The sequence below is a fragment of the Dipodomys ordii genome, unplaced genomic scaffold, assembly GCF_000151885.1.
Source record: "Dipodomys ordii isolate 6190 unplaced genomic scaffold, Dord_2.0 Scaffold1, whole genome shotgun sequence".
NCBI classification, from domain to species: Eukaryota; Metazoa; Chordata; class Mammalia; order Rodentia; family Heteromyidae; genus Dipodomys; species Dipodomys ordii.
This window is the reverse complement of record NW_012267217.1, coordinates 52,988,018-53,003,414: the sequence shown is the minus strand read 5'-3', so window position 1 is coordinate 53,003,414 and position 15,397 is coordinate 52,988,018. Positions and strand designations below refer to the sequence as shown.

At 50.8% G+C, this 15,397-nt stretch overlaps 3 protein-coding genes across 6 annotated transcripts in view; 2 read left to right on the top strand and 1 right to left on the bottom strand.

The window, feature by feature from the left end:
• Positions 1-883: 883 nt before the first annotated feature.
• Positions 884-4,574, top strand: Tuba4a (tubulin, alpha 4a). The gene is made up of 4 exons (XM_013030802.1): positions 884-962; positions 2,688-2,910; positions 3,177-3,325; positions 3,535-4,574. Exons 1-4 carry the CDS (start codon positions 960-962, stop codon positions 4,504-4,506), a joined length of 1,347 nt encoding a protein of 448 aa, XP_012886256.1. The 5' UTR covers positions 884-959; the 3' UTR covers positions 4,507-4,574.
• A 1,327-nt stretch (positions 4,575-5,901) lies between these two features.
• Stk16 (serine/threonine kinase 16) lies at positions 5,902-9,440 on the bottom strand. 4 transcript variants are annotated; one of them, XM_013030971.1, is made up of 8 exons: positions 9,388-9,440; positions 8,858-9,032; positions 8,082-8,301; positions 7,434-7,567; positions 7,141-7,261; positions 6,923-7,018; positions 6,468-6,589; positions 5,902-6,346 (listed from the first exon to the last, which is right to left on the bottom strand). In XM_013030971.1, the coding sequence occupies exons 2-8, from the start codon at positions 8,941-8,943 to the stop codon at positions 6,208-6,210; spliced, it is 918 nt and encodes a 305-aa protein (XP_012886425.1). In that variant the 5' UTR covers positions 8,944-9,032; positions 9,388-9,440; the 3' UTR covers positions 5,902-6,207. The 4 variants fall into 4 exon arrangements, with proteins under 4 accessions (XP_012886425.1, XP_012886501.1, XP_012886353.1 ...); XM_013031047.1 differs by lacking the exon at positions 9,388-9,440 and adding an exon at positions 9,235-9,370; XM_013030899.1 differs by lacking the exon at positions 9,388-9,440 and having other exon boundaries at positions 8,858-9,370.
• A 2,256-nt stretch (positions 9,441-11,696) lies between these two features.
• Positions 11,697-15,397, top strand: part of Glb1l (galactosidase, beta 1-like) — a 7,776-nt gene continuing 4,075 nt past the window's right edge. Inside the window, exons 1-4 of the mRNA XM_013018757.1 lie at positions 11,697-11,811; positions 11,965-12,131; positions 12,347-12,497; positions 12,675-12,735. Coding sequence (XP_012874211.1) covers positions 11,737-11,811; positions 11,965-12,131; positions 12,347-12,497; positions 12,675-12,735 — 454 coding nt within the window. The 5' untranslated portion in view covers positions 11,697-11,736. The remainder of the gene's footprint in view (positions 11,812-11,964; positions 12,132-12,346; positions 12,498-12,674; positions 12,736-15,397) is intronic.

The window sequence follows — 15,397 nt, the reverse complement described above, 5'->3', positions numbered from 1 at the left end:
GGATCGTGGTTTGAAGCCAGTCTGAGGAAGAAAATCTGTGAGTCTGATCTCCACTAAATCACACACACACACACACACACACACACACACACACACACACACACGAAGGAAGAATGGCTTCTGCTGAAAATGCCAAGGGCTTAGCGAGGTTAGGGCACTTGCCAAGGCCTTACGGGGCGCTCTCCTGGCTCCGCGCTCCGCAGCTCTGGCTGGAAGGCAGGCAGGTGGCTGTGGCGAGGGCTCACTGATAGTGACGGCGCTGATGACGGACCACTGACCCGGGGAGCCGAGGCGGATTTCCCGGGTTGGGCTCTGCGGGGGCTCGGCTCGGTGGGACAGTCTAAGGGATGGGCACCTTGGGGCTCAGGCTGTGCAGCTCTCGGTCCTCGACCGCCCGGCCAAAGCCTGCGGTCCCCGCCGGGGACCAGCAGACGGCGTGCGGCTGGAAGGGGGTCGAGGAGGTCCGGCCGGAGAAGCCGCACAGCTGGGCAGAGCCTCCAAGGAGGCGGGCCTGGGAGGACACCGGCCAAGGCTGCGGGCAGCCACCTCACCGGTTCAGCCCCGCGTCCTCCAAGTCGGAACACCTGGACCAGCGCCCGCACGACGCCCGTGCAACCGAGCCGCGTCCCTTCAGCGCCCCCGCCTCGGGCCCGCGGAATCTGGGGTGTCGCCTCAAAAGGGGGAAAGAAGGGGTAAAGTCCGAGCCGTTCGGCTTCCTCCGAACCCGACAGGTGAGGGTCCAGGACGCGGCAGGGGAGGGAACCCGGCTGGGCGCAGCCCCTCGAGGCGGCCCATCCTTTGGGGGCGTGGCCTGCAGGCCTCCCTGCCCCCCCAGCGGGCGGGGGACGCGCGCGCCCCGCCTCCCCGACTTATAAGGTCGGTGCGGCACTGCAGCTAGCGCAGTTCTCACCGAGACCCGTCACCCCGACTCAACGTGAGACGCACCTTCCAGAGTCATCATGGTGAGTGCGGCCCCACCGCGATCGCGCCCGTGCCCGAACTGTCCGTCTTGTTGGGGGGAAGCTTCCCTCCGGGGATGCTCGGGGGCCCTCCACCCAGCGTCCCGGGTCTCGGGGAGGTGGAAGGCGTGTGCACTCCCGCCAACCCCTCCTGGTGACTTTGGCCTAGTGCGTGGTTCACCTTCCGAGGCCAGGGTAGGGGGTGGGGTGGAGTTCTTCAGGAGCCGAGGGGAGCCCTGCTGGCACTCCCCTCCTCCCGCACCAGACGTCTGCGCCCCAACCCCCTCGTGGGGAGTCACGCGACCCGGTCTGTGCCCAGTCCTTTGGGTCGGAGGAAGGCCTGCCTGGCTGCCCCTGCCCCCGTACCCCTACCCCCTAGTCCCGGGAACCGGCCGAACACGTGCTTGGGGCAAGAAGGTGAAAGAGGGTCAGGGTACTTGGTGCGGCATCCCCTCCTTCCCCCGACTTTGTGCGTCTCCCTCACACCCAAGAGCTCCCCCTCCCGTGACTCAGCACCCCGCTTCCGAGCTGGGAGGGATGGCGGGAAGGGGGTCCGGTCTTGTGAGGCCAGCTGTCCCCTCTCCTTCCGGAGCGCGGGTGCGCGGAGGACGGGCAGAGACAGCTGGCGCTGGACGACAGCGCCGGCCGAGGCCAGGTTGGGAGGGGGGAGAGGTGTGTGGGGAGGTGGTATTTATAGCCCTGGAGCGGGGGCGGAAACCCAATCCCTGATTTTGGCTGGGAAGTAACTGGAAAGACTCCCGAGGGAGAGCAGAGGTAGGGTCCGGGTGCGGAATGGCGCTCACCCCGACCCGGGCAACGCAGGTGTTACCTCTGGGGCCTCACCGCAGGTTCCGCTTCCTTTTCTGGGTATTTAGAAATGTTCACCCCGCCATTTCGTTGTGGAAGGGAGACGCGCGGGCCCTGTGGACTTCGGTGCTGCAGGGGTTAATTTTGGATTGTCAGGGACTGAGGCCTTAAGGCAGGGAATGCCCCAGTATCCACAACTCTCATTGCCCGACTCAGCTGTCTGTGCTTACCAGCATTACCACTGCTAATTCTGTGCCGGCTGACGCGGTGGATGGAGGTGGTGAAGCCACCGAGATGGGGGTGGGGGGTGGAGGAGGGGAGAGGAGCCAGATGGGATTTAAAGGTGGGGGAAGAGGGCATCCTGATGACGATTGTGATCACCTGACACCAGATTGGAAGGCTGAGACATCAGCCTTTGCACATAGGAATGGAGGGGAAGGTGTCAGAAGAAATTCTAGTTGTTGATCCTCAAAGCACATAATTTAACCAAGTAAGGAGACTCCTCGATGTAAACCAGAAAAGCCTTACCTCTTCTTGGGCTCTTTAGAAGCTGGGTTTATGGACAGCAGAGTGGCAGCTCCTGGGATCTCTTATCCTTGTCTGGGTTACTGCAGCGCCTGCCTGTCTCAGGTGTGACCTCTCTGTCCTCGCTGAACGTCCTTTGAGTGGGGAAGGGTCATTTAGGAATCACAAATTCCCCATTGAGAAGTTGGTCTACATGCCTGCCTCCAATCTGGGGAGTCCTGGGCAGGGGAGCCTGGAAAGGCTGCTAGCCACTTCTGACCTCTGCCAGCCCCAAGCCTCCCTTTTGCCAAATGAGTCACACAAGCTGGTACATGATAGAGTAGTAGAGAGGCTCATGAGGTGAGGGCTGGGGGTGCAGCATCTATGTTTCAACTGACCCCTCTCTTTATCCTTCAGCGTGAATGCATCTCAGTCCATGTGGGGCAGGCAGGTGTCCAGATGGGCAATGCCTGCTGGGAGCTCTATTGCCTGGAACATGGGATTCAGCCTGATGGGCAGATGCCCAGCGACAAGACCATTGGTGGAGGGGATGACTCTTTCACCACCTTCTTCTGTGAAACTGGCGCTGGAAAGCATGTGCCTCGGGCCGTCTTTGTGGATCTGGAACCCACTGTAATTGGTGAGAAGATGGGGCATGTTTGAGGGAGGTGAAAGGTTTCACTTTTGAGAGGGCATCTAGACCAGTTTTCCTGCTGTTGAATATTCCCTGCCAGTTTGGCATGGGCAGTGCAGGTCTGAGTTTCTCTCATACTCTCATATCTCAGGCTGGCAGAAGGATGAGTTAGCTCTTCCATCTATCTAGATGCGGTTACCACTCTGGGGGGGGGGGGGACCACACAGCCTTGTGTTTTTTTTACCCTAACAATGTAATGTCTGTCTTTTTAGATGAGATCCGAAATGGCCCATACCGACAGTTGTTCCACCCAGAGCAGCTCATCACTGGGAAGGAGGATGCTGCTAACAACTATGCCCGTGGTCACTACACCATCGGCAAGGAGATCATTGACCCTGTGCTGGACCGGATCCGAAAGCTGGTAAGAATTCAGCCTGGTAGTGAGGGAGCTTTACAGACTATGTTAATGGTCAGACCCCTTTTATAAGATCATCTCTTAACTGCACATGTTCTAGAATGTGATGCCAACATGAGATACCCTTTCATTTTGACCCTTAAGTATTGTAAGCTTCATGGAGCTTTTAAGAGAGTTCCTCAGTCCTATCTACATTGCTTTTTCTTGTCTTTCAGTCTGACCAATGCACAGGACTTCAGGGCTTCCTCGTATTCCACAGCTTCGGAGGGGGCACCGGCTCTGGCTTCACCTCTCTCCTGATGGAACGGCTCTCTGTGGACTATGGCAAGAAATCCAAGCTGGAGTTCTCCATCTACCCAGCCCCCCAGGTGTCCACAGCCGTGGTGGAACCCTACAACTCCATCCTGACCACCCACACCACCCTGGAGCACTCAGACTGTGCCTTCATGGTGGACAATGAAGCCATCTATGACATCTGTCGCCGCAACCTGGACATCGAGCGCCCAACCTACACCAACCTCAATCGCCTCATCAGCCAAATTGTCTCCTCCATCACAGCTTCCCTGCGCTTTGATGGGGCCCTCAACGTGGACCTGACCGAGTTCCAGACCAACCTGGTGCCCTACCCTCGCATCCACTTCCCCCTGGCCACCTATGCGCCAGTCATCTCGGCAGAGAAGGCCTACCACGAGCAGCTGTCGGTGGCAGAGATCACCAATGCCTGCTTTGAGCCTGCCAACCAGATGGTGAAGTGTGACCCGAGACATGGCAAGTACATGGCCTGCTGCCTGCTGTACCGCGGAGATGTGGTGCCCAAGGACGTCAATGCCGCCATCGCTGCCATCAAGACCAAACGCAGCATCCAGTTTGTGGACTGGTGCCCCACGGGTTTCAAGGTTGGCATCAACTACCAGCCTCCCACTGTGGTTCCCGGGGGTGACCTGGCCAAGGTGCAGCGTGCGGTGTGCATGCTGAGCAACACGACCGCCATTGCTGAGGCCTGGGCCCGCCTGGACCACAAGTTCGACCTGATGTATGCCAAGCGGGCTTTTGTACACTGGTATGTGGGTGAGGGCATGGAGGAGGGTGAGTTCTCTGAGGCCCGGGAGGATATGGCTGCTCTGGAGAAGGATTATGAGGAGGTGGGCATCGACTCCTATGAGGACGAGGATGAGGGAGAAGAATAGACAGCTACCTAGAGCCTATTCAGTATGTTTATTGCAAAATCCTTTCGAAATAAAGTCTCTTTGCATGACTTCTTGTTCTCTTTGAATGATGAGTTTCTGTTGCTTCCCCATTAAGATTGCTGCCATCCTATTTGCTGCTTTTCCTTCCCAAGGCTTATGGTGAAACTTGCCAAGGGGCCCTTACCAGACCCAGGAAGGACAATGGAGGGACCTTCATGCAAGGTCCCAGAGGAGGGAGGAAATGAAGATCAAATCCTGGGTTTATTTGTCCAGCCACACTATTGAAAAATACAAGTCTTCATTTCCTTCCAAGTAGAACTTGATGTCCAGCAGTTTGAGTTGGACTAAGACCCTGTTCTTCCTTTGCTTCTGCATTCACCAACTCTGAAACCAACACTTGGCCCTGGCTCCTGTGTACACTATGAGGGTTTGGGAATGGGGTTGGCCCGGCCCAAGGTTTCTGGGCATGGAGCCATCTCATAAGTTTGGGGGATGGGCAGGAACAAGAGCAAGCTAGTTTGTGCTATTGCACCTTTTAGCAGCTTTGCTGGGGCTATGCCATTAAAAGTCAGGTTTGTCTCCTCTGTGCTTTCTTTCAGCCCCAGCTTCCACGTCAGCTGGTGGGAGCCTCCTGCCTGGGCCCTGGGGAAAAATTCAGCTTTGCTAATAGGCACCCCAGGACCCAGGCTGACGTCAGCACATGGGGGTGGGCATGGTTGGTGGGGGAGAGGAAGCTTCGATCTCAAGAGTAGATGGCAACCTTGCCCTGTGTCCCTGGTGATTCAGGAACACAGTGCCCTTCCTTGGGGAACAGGACTCAAGCACAGCTAAGGCAGGGCGCCTGTTTACTCAGCAGAGTAGGCAGGAAGTGGCTACTGGATAATGTCACACAGCACTAGCCTCATAAATTATTAACCATGCGTAAGCCAGGAAAATCAGGGAAGACACGACCCAAATGGCTGTCAGTTCCTCTCCCCTTTCCCCCAGGCTAAGGATGGGAGGCCGGTTACCCAGCCGTCCCAAAGCTTCCTCAAATATCTCCACCCATAACTCCTTGGCCTGGCAAACTGGCTAGGCTGCTTTGACTCAGCTACCCACACAGCAGAGTGAAGGAAGGAAGGAATTATTTGACTTTGCTTTAAGGGAACCCAGGTCCCAATTCTTGGCAAAAGTAGAAGCCAGATCAAGCAGCTGTAAGTTTTGACGAAGGATAGTTAGACCTCCTCAGTGCCAGCCCATCTGGTCTCAGGTAAGGATACCTGCCTCCTTAAATGAAATAATGAAGTCATTATTGTACCAGGCCCTCTTCCCAGGATGTTCTCTTGGAGATGGCAATGACACTCTAGGCTCATTGCACCCCTTTTCTCCCTCCAGACACACTGGTACTAAGAGGCATACCAACCTGCTTTCACTTTATTCTCCTGTTTAGATATTCTCCTGCCCCCACATTTGGATGCAGAACATGATATGAGCCCAGCAGTCCAGCTCAGAGCTATATAACATACTTTGTTCCACTTTCCCCACCCCACCCCACCCAGAGTCAGCCCCTTGCTCAGAACAGACATGGGATTGAGATAGCGTGGTCCCCACCCCTGTCCTCTGTAAGAGCAGTCCTAGTAGAAATGACAAGAGTTCCCATGATCATGAGAGCCTCTTTCCAAATCACAAGGGGCCACCCTCTCCACATGGCCACCGATGTGTTCATATTTGAGTGGTATGCTGGCCAAGAGTTGGAGGCTGCAGTGCCTCCAACTGACTGAGGAGAAGAGGAATGTGAGGGCGTTGTTGGGGGTCCACAGTCATCATGGAGGTTAGCAGCTGCCGCAGGGCTGGAGAATGCCTGTGGAGGGAAGAGGGCAGGTAGGGTGACTGGAGAAAAGTTAGCCCCTTGCTAAGACTCCAACTTAGCTAACCCCAGGGAAGAGTCTGAAATGCTGATGGTCCTTTTATTGCTGACTCACCTGGGACTTTGTGGGATGTTGAGTTGGTTCTGAACAGCAAGGGCCACACTGTCACCCTTCTGGAATACCATGTCATAAGGGCCTTCCCCAAACATCATGGCATAAAGCACACAACCTAGAGACTGAGTATAACATGGTTAGTTCTTGAACGGGGACCAGTAGAAAGAATACCTCTCTCCTTTCTGCTGGGTGAAAGGATACTATGTAAACTAAACCGCTAAGGCTCAGAGAAACTGCAATTAGTTGGAGGCTTCAGCCTTGACATGGAGCTGCCCCCACCCAGTTCAGTGGTGGGGATGAGACCACTTCCTGAGCAATAGTCTGACAGTTCTCAGAAAGGAAGTTGAGAGGTATGGGGACATATGAGGTTCCTTACCCCATGCAACAGAAACCAAAGGCCTCCTCCCCTCTAGTCCACACTAGAACTTTCCCCTCTGTACCCACATGCTCCTCACCCACACATCAGTCCGCTCATCAATGACACAGTAGCTCTGCACAGAGAAGAGTTCTGGGGCCCGGTAGGAGATGGTGCACCTCTGTGCTGCCCAGTCCTGGAACAAGTAGCCCAAGCTCAGAAGTGGGTCACAAGCTAGAGTCATATAACCAAATTGGGGCATCCACCAGAAGGAGTTAGGGATGGGGAGCAAGTAGGAAAAGTAATCCAGGGACTTACTTGCAGCGCTAGGGCCTGTCGGGAGCCCTCCACATGAATACATGCTTGATTCATAGAACCTAAGTCCATTAAAACTGGCTGCTCCTCATCTCCAAGCAAAATATTGGTGGGCTTCAAGTCCCTGGGGAAAAGTAAAAGTGAATATCTGTGCTAAGAGCACCTGTGGACAAGAAGTTGAGAATCCCAGTAAGTAAAAGAACCATAGAAGCTTTCTCTAGGAGGAAAACAGACTGGTTCTTTTGTCAAGTCTCTTCCTCTTAGTCCCAGCAAGTATATAGAGCACTCCCACTAACCTGTGAGCATAACCTTTGGCATGAATGGCCTCCAAGCCTCTGCAGATACCAAGGAGCAGCCGAAGGATTTGATCCTCAGTCAGGAAATTGCCTTGATCCTTCAGCCTTTCTATTTCATTCCACAGTGTGCCTCTCTACAACAGAAGTTTTCCTGCAGTTGAGATGTTACTGAAGTCTTTGCTCCCTGGGCCTAATCCTTACCCTAGATCAAAGCCTAGCAACTCTTTCACCGAATACATCTTTACCCCATTGTTCTACCTGGGTTCCTCTAAAACACAAACTGACTTTTTTTGTTTCTTGACATGGTCTACAGGTTTGCTTCAAACTCAGTCAGTAGTCCAAGTTGGCTCTGAATTCTCCATCCTCCTGCCTCAGCCTCCAGAGTGCTGAGATGACAGGCATGTACCATGAAGTCCAGCCATAAATTTCCTTTCTCCCCCCTCCAGTACTAGGGAGTGAACCCAGGCCCTCACATATTAGACAAGTGTTGTACTATTGAGTCATGTCCCCAACCCTAAATCCCAAATTCAATGTGGCCAAAGCCAGGGCATAGCCCCTGTTCATACAAGCTTAATCAGTTCATACAAGCCTACTTGGTAGGTAGCTCTTTCAAAACCCCCTCCCACCATAACAAGAAAGCTTTCTTACCTTGAAGAAAGGTAGCAGCAGCCAGGCCTCATACTTAGCACCCCGCTCTCTCAGAGAGTAAGCCATGAGGTGAAGGATGTTGGGGTGATGAAAGAGGCGATGCATGTTGGCTTCTCTCTGGGCCTCCTCCCGGTCCTGCTGCTCGTGACATAGGATTCGCTTCAGGGCGTAGAAGTGTCCATCATGTAACCCCTCCACTAGGTCCACATAGCTGAACCCACTGTGGGCCAAAGGGGTCAGTGAAGGACCATGGTCACCTCCCATATAGCCTGGACCCCGAGGAGTTCCCTGGGGAGAGGGGGCGTTAATCTCTTCAAACTGAGCAGAAACCCTCCCCAGATGTGCTCTAAGAGAAGTTAGAAAATTTTTACAATTGAGCTCTTCTAGAGTAGGGACACAAAAAGCACTAAGGTCCTATAGTCCTAACAGTGCTCTGCACATGACAGATGCTGGTAAAAGTCAATATTTATAGTCAAATAAAGTCATTATTTATCAAGTATGACCAGGGAACAGGTAAGACATTATTGCAGCTAATCACACAAATCCCCTCAGTGAAGCGTTACAATCATCTCTATTGAGCAGATGAATAAATCATGGCTTACCAAGGTCACACAAGGTCAATCTAAGAGGCCTGGGTTCAAAATCCATTTCCTGACCCATTAAGGTGAGGTAGTGAATAGATATTAAGCCCTTGTTCCCCTAGCATGTGCAGACTGACTGTAGTCCCTCACTGACCATTACCTTGAGGACTGGCTAAATAATTTCCAAACACTCACCCCTCCCCCAGTTTCTGGATGAAGAGGTAACGCTTATTGTCAATGATGACAGTTCCCCGTGAGCAGATACACAGTGAGTGGCCCATAATGTCTCAATCATTCTCCTCAAGGATGGTCTCTGGTCCCTGGTGAGCGAGCTTTTCTAGGCGATGCACTGAATGCCCAGCGGATCATGCTAGAAGGAAAACAACAGCAAGTTTCAGATCCCGCACCATCCAGATGGTTCCTGGAGTAGCACTGCGGAGATCTCAGGCCCAGGCCTCAAAACCTAGATTCCCTTCTGAAGAAGACAGGGCCTGGCATCGCTGTCTACAAGAATGCTGGGATCAGGCCATGCCGTGTCTTGTCCAGAGAGGCTTCCTTCAACCCCGGCCCACCTTCGGATGGGCCCTGCTCCCACACCCGTCTAGTCGCAAAGGCGGGACATATGGTGGCCCTTAGAGGAGGTGCAAGGCTTGGGCCCAGAGCCCGCTCGCCCGCCTCTCGGCGCGGAGCCCACAGCCTGCAGGCCGGCACTACCCAACACTGACCTGGCTCGGGCCGGAACGAAGAGCCTGGGACCGGAAGCCGTGCAGACGTCATCACTCCGCGACGGAGTAACGGTCTACCGTATCCTAGCAACTACTGGGCATCCGGAGGATGTGGGAGCTTCGAATTGTGAGGCTGGGGGCGGGCTAGACCCGGGAGAGGGTTTCCCCACTTGGCTCCAGTAGGGGTCAAGCCGCAGGCACTTACGCCAAAGGGGAGCAGAGCTGGGCTCGGCCCGAGGCCCCCAGGACCTCCTGCTCCCAATGACGGAGGTAGGAGGCCTCATACCTCCCGCGCGCTGGGGTCAGAAAGCGTCTCACGACAGCCCCGGGAGGGTCGGGTGCTGGCGGCCTGGACCCGTGGATCTCACACCACCTTCAGGGCCCAGGCCCGTATCCCACCACCCTAGTGTCAGTGGTAAAAAGTTCGCTTGAGCCGGTTTTTAAGTCTGGTCCCATTAGCCTCCTAGCTGTTGGAGCAACAGCAAGTTACTTAGGTCCTCACTTTTCCTAGCTGTAGAACAGACCCGATATAATACCGCAGGGTTAAGTGAAGGAACTGTGAAGCCTAACTGACTAGTTCCAATCTCAGCTAAACTAGTTTAGCCTTGGACAGGCTGCTTAATATTTCAGTCCTTTAGTTTTCTTATCTGTAAAATGAAAATGGAATTTCATAGAATTGTGTAAAAATTGAGACATAATGTGCTTCACACAGTATCTGACACAGAGCCCACAGTAAGTGTCAATAAACAGGAATAGGGCTGGGAAAATGGCTCAGCGGTAGAGCACTTGCCTTGCATGCCTGAGGCCCTGGGTTTGATTCCTCAGCACCACATAAGCAAAAAGAAAAAAGCCGGAAGAGGTGGTGTGACTCAAGAGGTAGAGCGCTAGCCTTGAGCTGAAGAGCTGAGGGACAGCACCCAGGCCCAGAGTTCAGGCCCCATGACTGGACCCCCCCCCAAAAAAATAAAAAATAAACAGGAATAGTCATTACCCTGTTCCTTCTCTCCCAGGCTTGGAATTATGAAAGCAGTAGGAATGGAAATTCACAGACGCCCAAGGCTTGGTACCAAACAGTAGTCTTTGACAGTTCTTGCCTAGATAGGGATATGTTGTACAGACACAAACACACCCACACCCACACACAATTTTTTTGTGCCATTCCTGGGGCTTGAACTCAGGGTTAGGGTGCTTTACTACTTGAGCCACAACTCCACTTCTGGCTTTTTTGGTAGTTAATTGGAGATAATTCTCACAAGCTTTCCTACCCTGGCTGGCTTCAAACCACAATTATCAGTAACCTCAATCCTGAGTAAATAGGATTACAGACATAAGCCACTGGTACCTGGCTATATATAATTTGGGGGGGGGTCGTGAAACTCTGAGCACTGTCCCTAACCTCTTCAGCTCAAGGCTAGTGTTCTACCACTTGATTCACAGTACCACTTCTGGTTTTCTGGTGGTGTTTGCTGGAGATAACAGTTTCTTGAAAAAAAAAAAAAAAGAGTTTCTTGGACTTTCCTGCCTGGGCTGGCTTTGAACCATGATCCTCAGATCTCAGCCTCCTGAGTAGCTAGGATTACAGGCATGAGCCACCAGCACTGGGCTATTTAATTATTAAACTGATTCAGAACTCTCCAGGAAAAAAAAAAAGGTTGTTCTTGTAACCTGATTCCTTGACTTCTACATCCATGATCATAGTGAAGATTTTTCCTATGATTTCCATTTGGTTCTGAAGTTGTTTCAGTCCTTGCTTCTGACAATCATTTAGATTTGACCCACTACATACCAGGCCCTGTGTTAGATGCTGAGGATTCAAGGTGGACAAAACACTCAAGTACTCAGGGAGCCTAATCTAGTAGAGCAATGCTTCTCAATCTTAAATATGCTTAGGATGGCCTAGGAATCTTGCTAAATTACAAATTCCAATTCTGTAGGACTGAAATGGGACCTGAGAGTCTACATTTCTTTTTTCTTTTGAGAGGGTGGAGACATTTGAACTCAGGGCTTGCACTTGCTAGGCTCTGCTATATGAGTCCCCAGCCCTATTTCTCAGGCAGGGTCTAGCCTTTGCTTGGGACCGGCATCAGACAGAAATCTCCCAACTTCTGCCTCCTCGTAGCTGGGATGACACGCATGAACCACCACATTCCTGCAAGAACTGCACTTTGAGTAGCAAGTGTAGAGAACTTTACAAATTAGTAGTGAGGTGGGTGGCTGAAGGACCAAGTTCAGCTTAACTGCCTAGAAACGAGGTGGTTACCGCCCCCTTGCTCGCTGAGGTTCCCTCCCAGGAATCTGACACGTGACGATCGGACGGACGGCTCAGACTGGAGGAGCCCTGGAAGCGCCATGGCTCGGAAGAAGCGGCCCTGTCTTCTTCCCTCCCTGCTGCTGCTGCTTCTGACACTACTGCTGCTGCCCCAGGTAAGATCAGAGGGCAGACCCAGCGGGCCAAGTGCGGGGAGGCCAGAATCCGGAGGAAGAGAGAACACACTCCAGCGAATAGTACGCAAAGCCAATTCCACCTCCTCCGCTCTGGTCAGACACTGGCTGAGCACCAGCATTCTCTCTTTGCAGGTAGACTCTCGGTCGTTCGTAGTAGATCGGAAACACAACCAGTTCCTCCTGGACGGATTCCCGTTCCGCTACGTGTCGGGCAGTATACACTATTACCGGATACCCCGGGTGCTTTGGGCAGACCGACTTTTCAAGATGCGACTGTGCGGCCTCAATGCCATACAGTTGTAAGAAGTGCTCATGAGAGCAATGGGGGGCAGTTAGGAAAGGGGGCCAGACAGGAAGATGCCCAAGTCTGAAAAGTCTCCGGGGCTCCTGGGACAAGGGTGGAAAAGGAAGGCCCAGCACCTCCTTTTCAACTGTTTCCTGGCGGTTCCCTTCAATACTTGAGCCCTCAGACTCCCTGGCATCTCCCCATCTTGTTAACCTCTTCCTTTCTCAGTTATGTGCCCTGGAACTACCATGAGCCAGAGCCTGGGGTGTTTAACTTTAATGGCAGTCGTGACCTCATTGCCTTTCTGAATGAGGCAGCTAAAGCAAACCTGTTGGTCATCCTGAGACCAGGACCTTACATCTGTGCAGAGTGGGAGATGGTGAGTTAGTTGGAGAGGGGACAGAACCACGTGGGGTTTCTAAATAATGCCTATTTGCCTGCACTTTAGGGCCATTTATGGCACTATCCTCAACTCCTTCCCTTCTTAACTCCTCCAGTGCATCCCCAAACAAACAGAACCTACATTCTTCTTTGTTGTCTTTATGCTTTTCTCAAGGGAGGTCTCCCATCCTGGTTGCTACGAAAACCTAAAATCCATCTGAGAACCTCAGATCCAGGTGAGTTGAGACAATAGATTTAACAGAGTACAAAGCAAACAGAAAGATAGGTCTCAGCTGGGTGCTGCTGGCTCATGCCTGTAATCCTAGCTTCTCAGCAGATTGAGATCTGAGGATAGCAGTTCAAAGCCAGCCCAGGCAGGAAAGTCTGTGAGTTTCTTATCTCCAGTTAACCACCAGAAAACTGAAAGTGGAGCTGTGGCTCAAAATGGTGGAGCACTAGCCTTGAATGCAAAAGCTCAGGGATAGTGCCCAGGCCCTGAGTTCAAGCCCTACAACTAACCAAAACCAAAACAAACAAAAAAACCCAGTGACCAATATGAAGGGGATGGTACTAACCAAAATTACTACATAGACAGCTCTTGCACAGAAGTATCCCCACAGGCTAGCTTGATGATGGGGGAGAGGACATGTCAGAAGTAATCAATTTGACTAGAACTACAAAAATTCAGAGAGAATCTTTGACATGTTTGTGCTAGCTGGATTGACATTCCACTGAACCAGAAACCTATGACCAGATGAATGTACTTCTTTGGGTCCATAACCAGTAGATAATATAGAGGGTTACAGATGACTACATAGTGGTCCCACAACCTTACAGCCATGAGGAGACTTGCAGTGGTTGTCAGTACAAGGAGGAAGCACATTTGAGTGGCACAGTGCAGCCAGGATATGGTTCCATCCTGAGTCCAAATAGAATAGAATCCTTGGAAGAATGACTGATATATAACAGATTTTCAGGAAAAGAAAAGTTTGCCATGAAACAAATACATAGGCTTCTTCAGTGTAGGGTCAAATCTAGTTACTATGATTATGAGCCTGTTTCCAATTAAGATAATTATGTAAATGATGGAGAACAACCTATATAGAAATCCTTGGAGATTTGGAAAGTCAAAGTCCTGCAAGACAAATTGCTTCACCATGGAAACACTATCTTCATCATTCATGCTGCTCTCAAATATACTTGTGATGTGTTACACAGGTTTTCATCCTCTTTTTTCCCCACTTTCCCCTCTCTTTCTGAGTAGTAGCTTGATTTATGTTCTATGTTTAACTGTCTAAGTAATTAGTGATGTGACCTTTAATAGTGTTTTAGTCTGGATGTGAAGAATGGCTCAAAGGGAGCAAGGGTGAAGAAATGAATCAAGATTATTACTGTAGTTGAGATCAGAGATGATAGTTGTAGAAATGGAAAGAGCAGAATTAAGATAAAGGTTTGGAGATGAAAATCATTAGGACTTGTTGATAAATTCTGACAGCAAAGGGACAGATAGGGCTGGTATGAGTAAGAAAAGAATAAAGTTTCTGGCCAGTCAGGGTGGTGGTGCCATTTACTGACACTGTTAAAGGAGACTGTAGGTGCAGATAAACAATTCAGGGTACCTCTTACAGCTGAGCTGAATATGAAATACACCTAAAATTATGGAATAGTAATGGAATTCTAACATGGAGTCTCTTTTACTTAAAATACCAGCCGTTTGCTGGTGTACATTGTGAAATCTGTGCCCTCTTAGGCATAATCCTCCTTGACCAGTAAGAAGCACCCAGCATAGCTGATCACTCTGTCCTTTTAAATACACTTTTCTCATCTGTCATGATGTCTCACTTCCTTAGTCCCTATCCCTTCCATCTTTCTGACTACTGACCTCAATCTCTTAAGGGATCTTTCCATTTTCTTTTGACAAGGTCTCACTATGTGTAGTTTAGGATGGCCCTGATCTCCAAATCTTCCTGCCTTAGCTTCCCATATGCTGTTATTACAGGCATGTACTTCTATGCCTGACTATCTATCATCTAATGTGGACTGAGGTTTGAGCCTGAGGCCCCAAGCTTGCTAGGCAGGTGCTCTACCATTTAAACCATGTTCTAGCCCTTAAGTTGTTTAATTTATTGTCTGCCTCCATATCTAGAAAGTAAATTCCACCAGGTAAAGGCCTTTTTTTTGGTCTGTTTTGCTCCTTCTATGTCCCTGATACCTAGAACAGAGCTTGGCTGCAAGGTTAGTACCCATAAATATTGGCTGAATGCATTACTGAATGCTTATATTAAAAGAAGCAATACAACATGGACTCCTAATAAAACATAAAACAGAAAGTAATAAAATGGTTTAAGAATTGAAAAATGTCCTCTAAAACATCTCATTGAATTCACCCTTAAAAGCACATATCGGCAGAGGAAAGAGAATATATGGAGATCTTGAGGATGAATCACAGAAGTGGCAAGTAGATGAGAATTTAACACTGATTCCTAATATAATGATCTTTCAATTGCTGACTTAAATCTCTAGGACTTTACATAATAATAACCCCATATCATGTGTTTAACCTTTTTTTCTACCCCTCTTTTTTTGGGCCATCCCTGGGCCTTGAACTCAGGGCCTAGGCACTATTCCTGAGCGTCTTTTGCTCAAGACTAGCCCTCAACCACTTGAGCTACAGTGCCACTTCTGTTTCTTTATGTGGTACTGAAGAATCGAACCCAGGGCTTCATGCATGCTAGGCAAGCACTCTGCCACTAAGCCACATTCCCAGTGCTACATGTATTTTTGGTAAATACTATTTTAAGGCTTTCTATGTTGATTCAACTGCCATGTAAATTTCCATGTGTTTAGGGTTAAGAGTTTTTTCTATGTTGATTCAACTGCCATGTAAATTTCCATGTG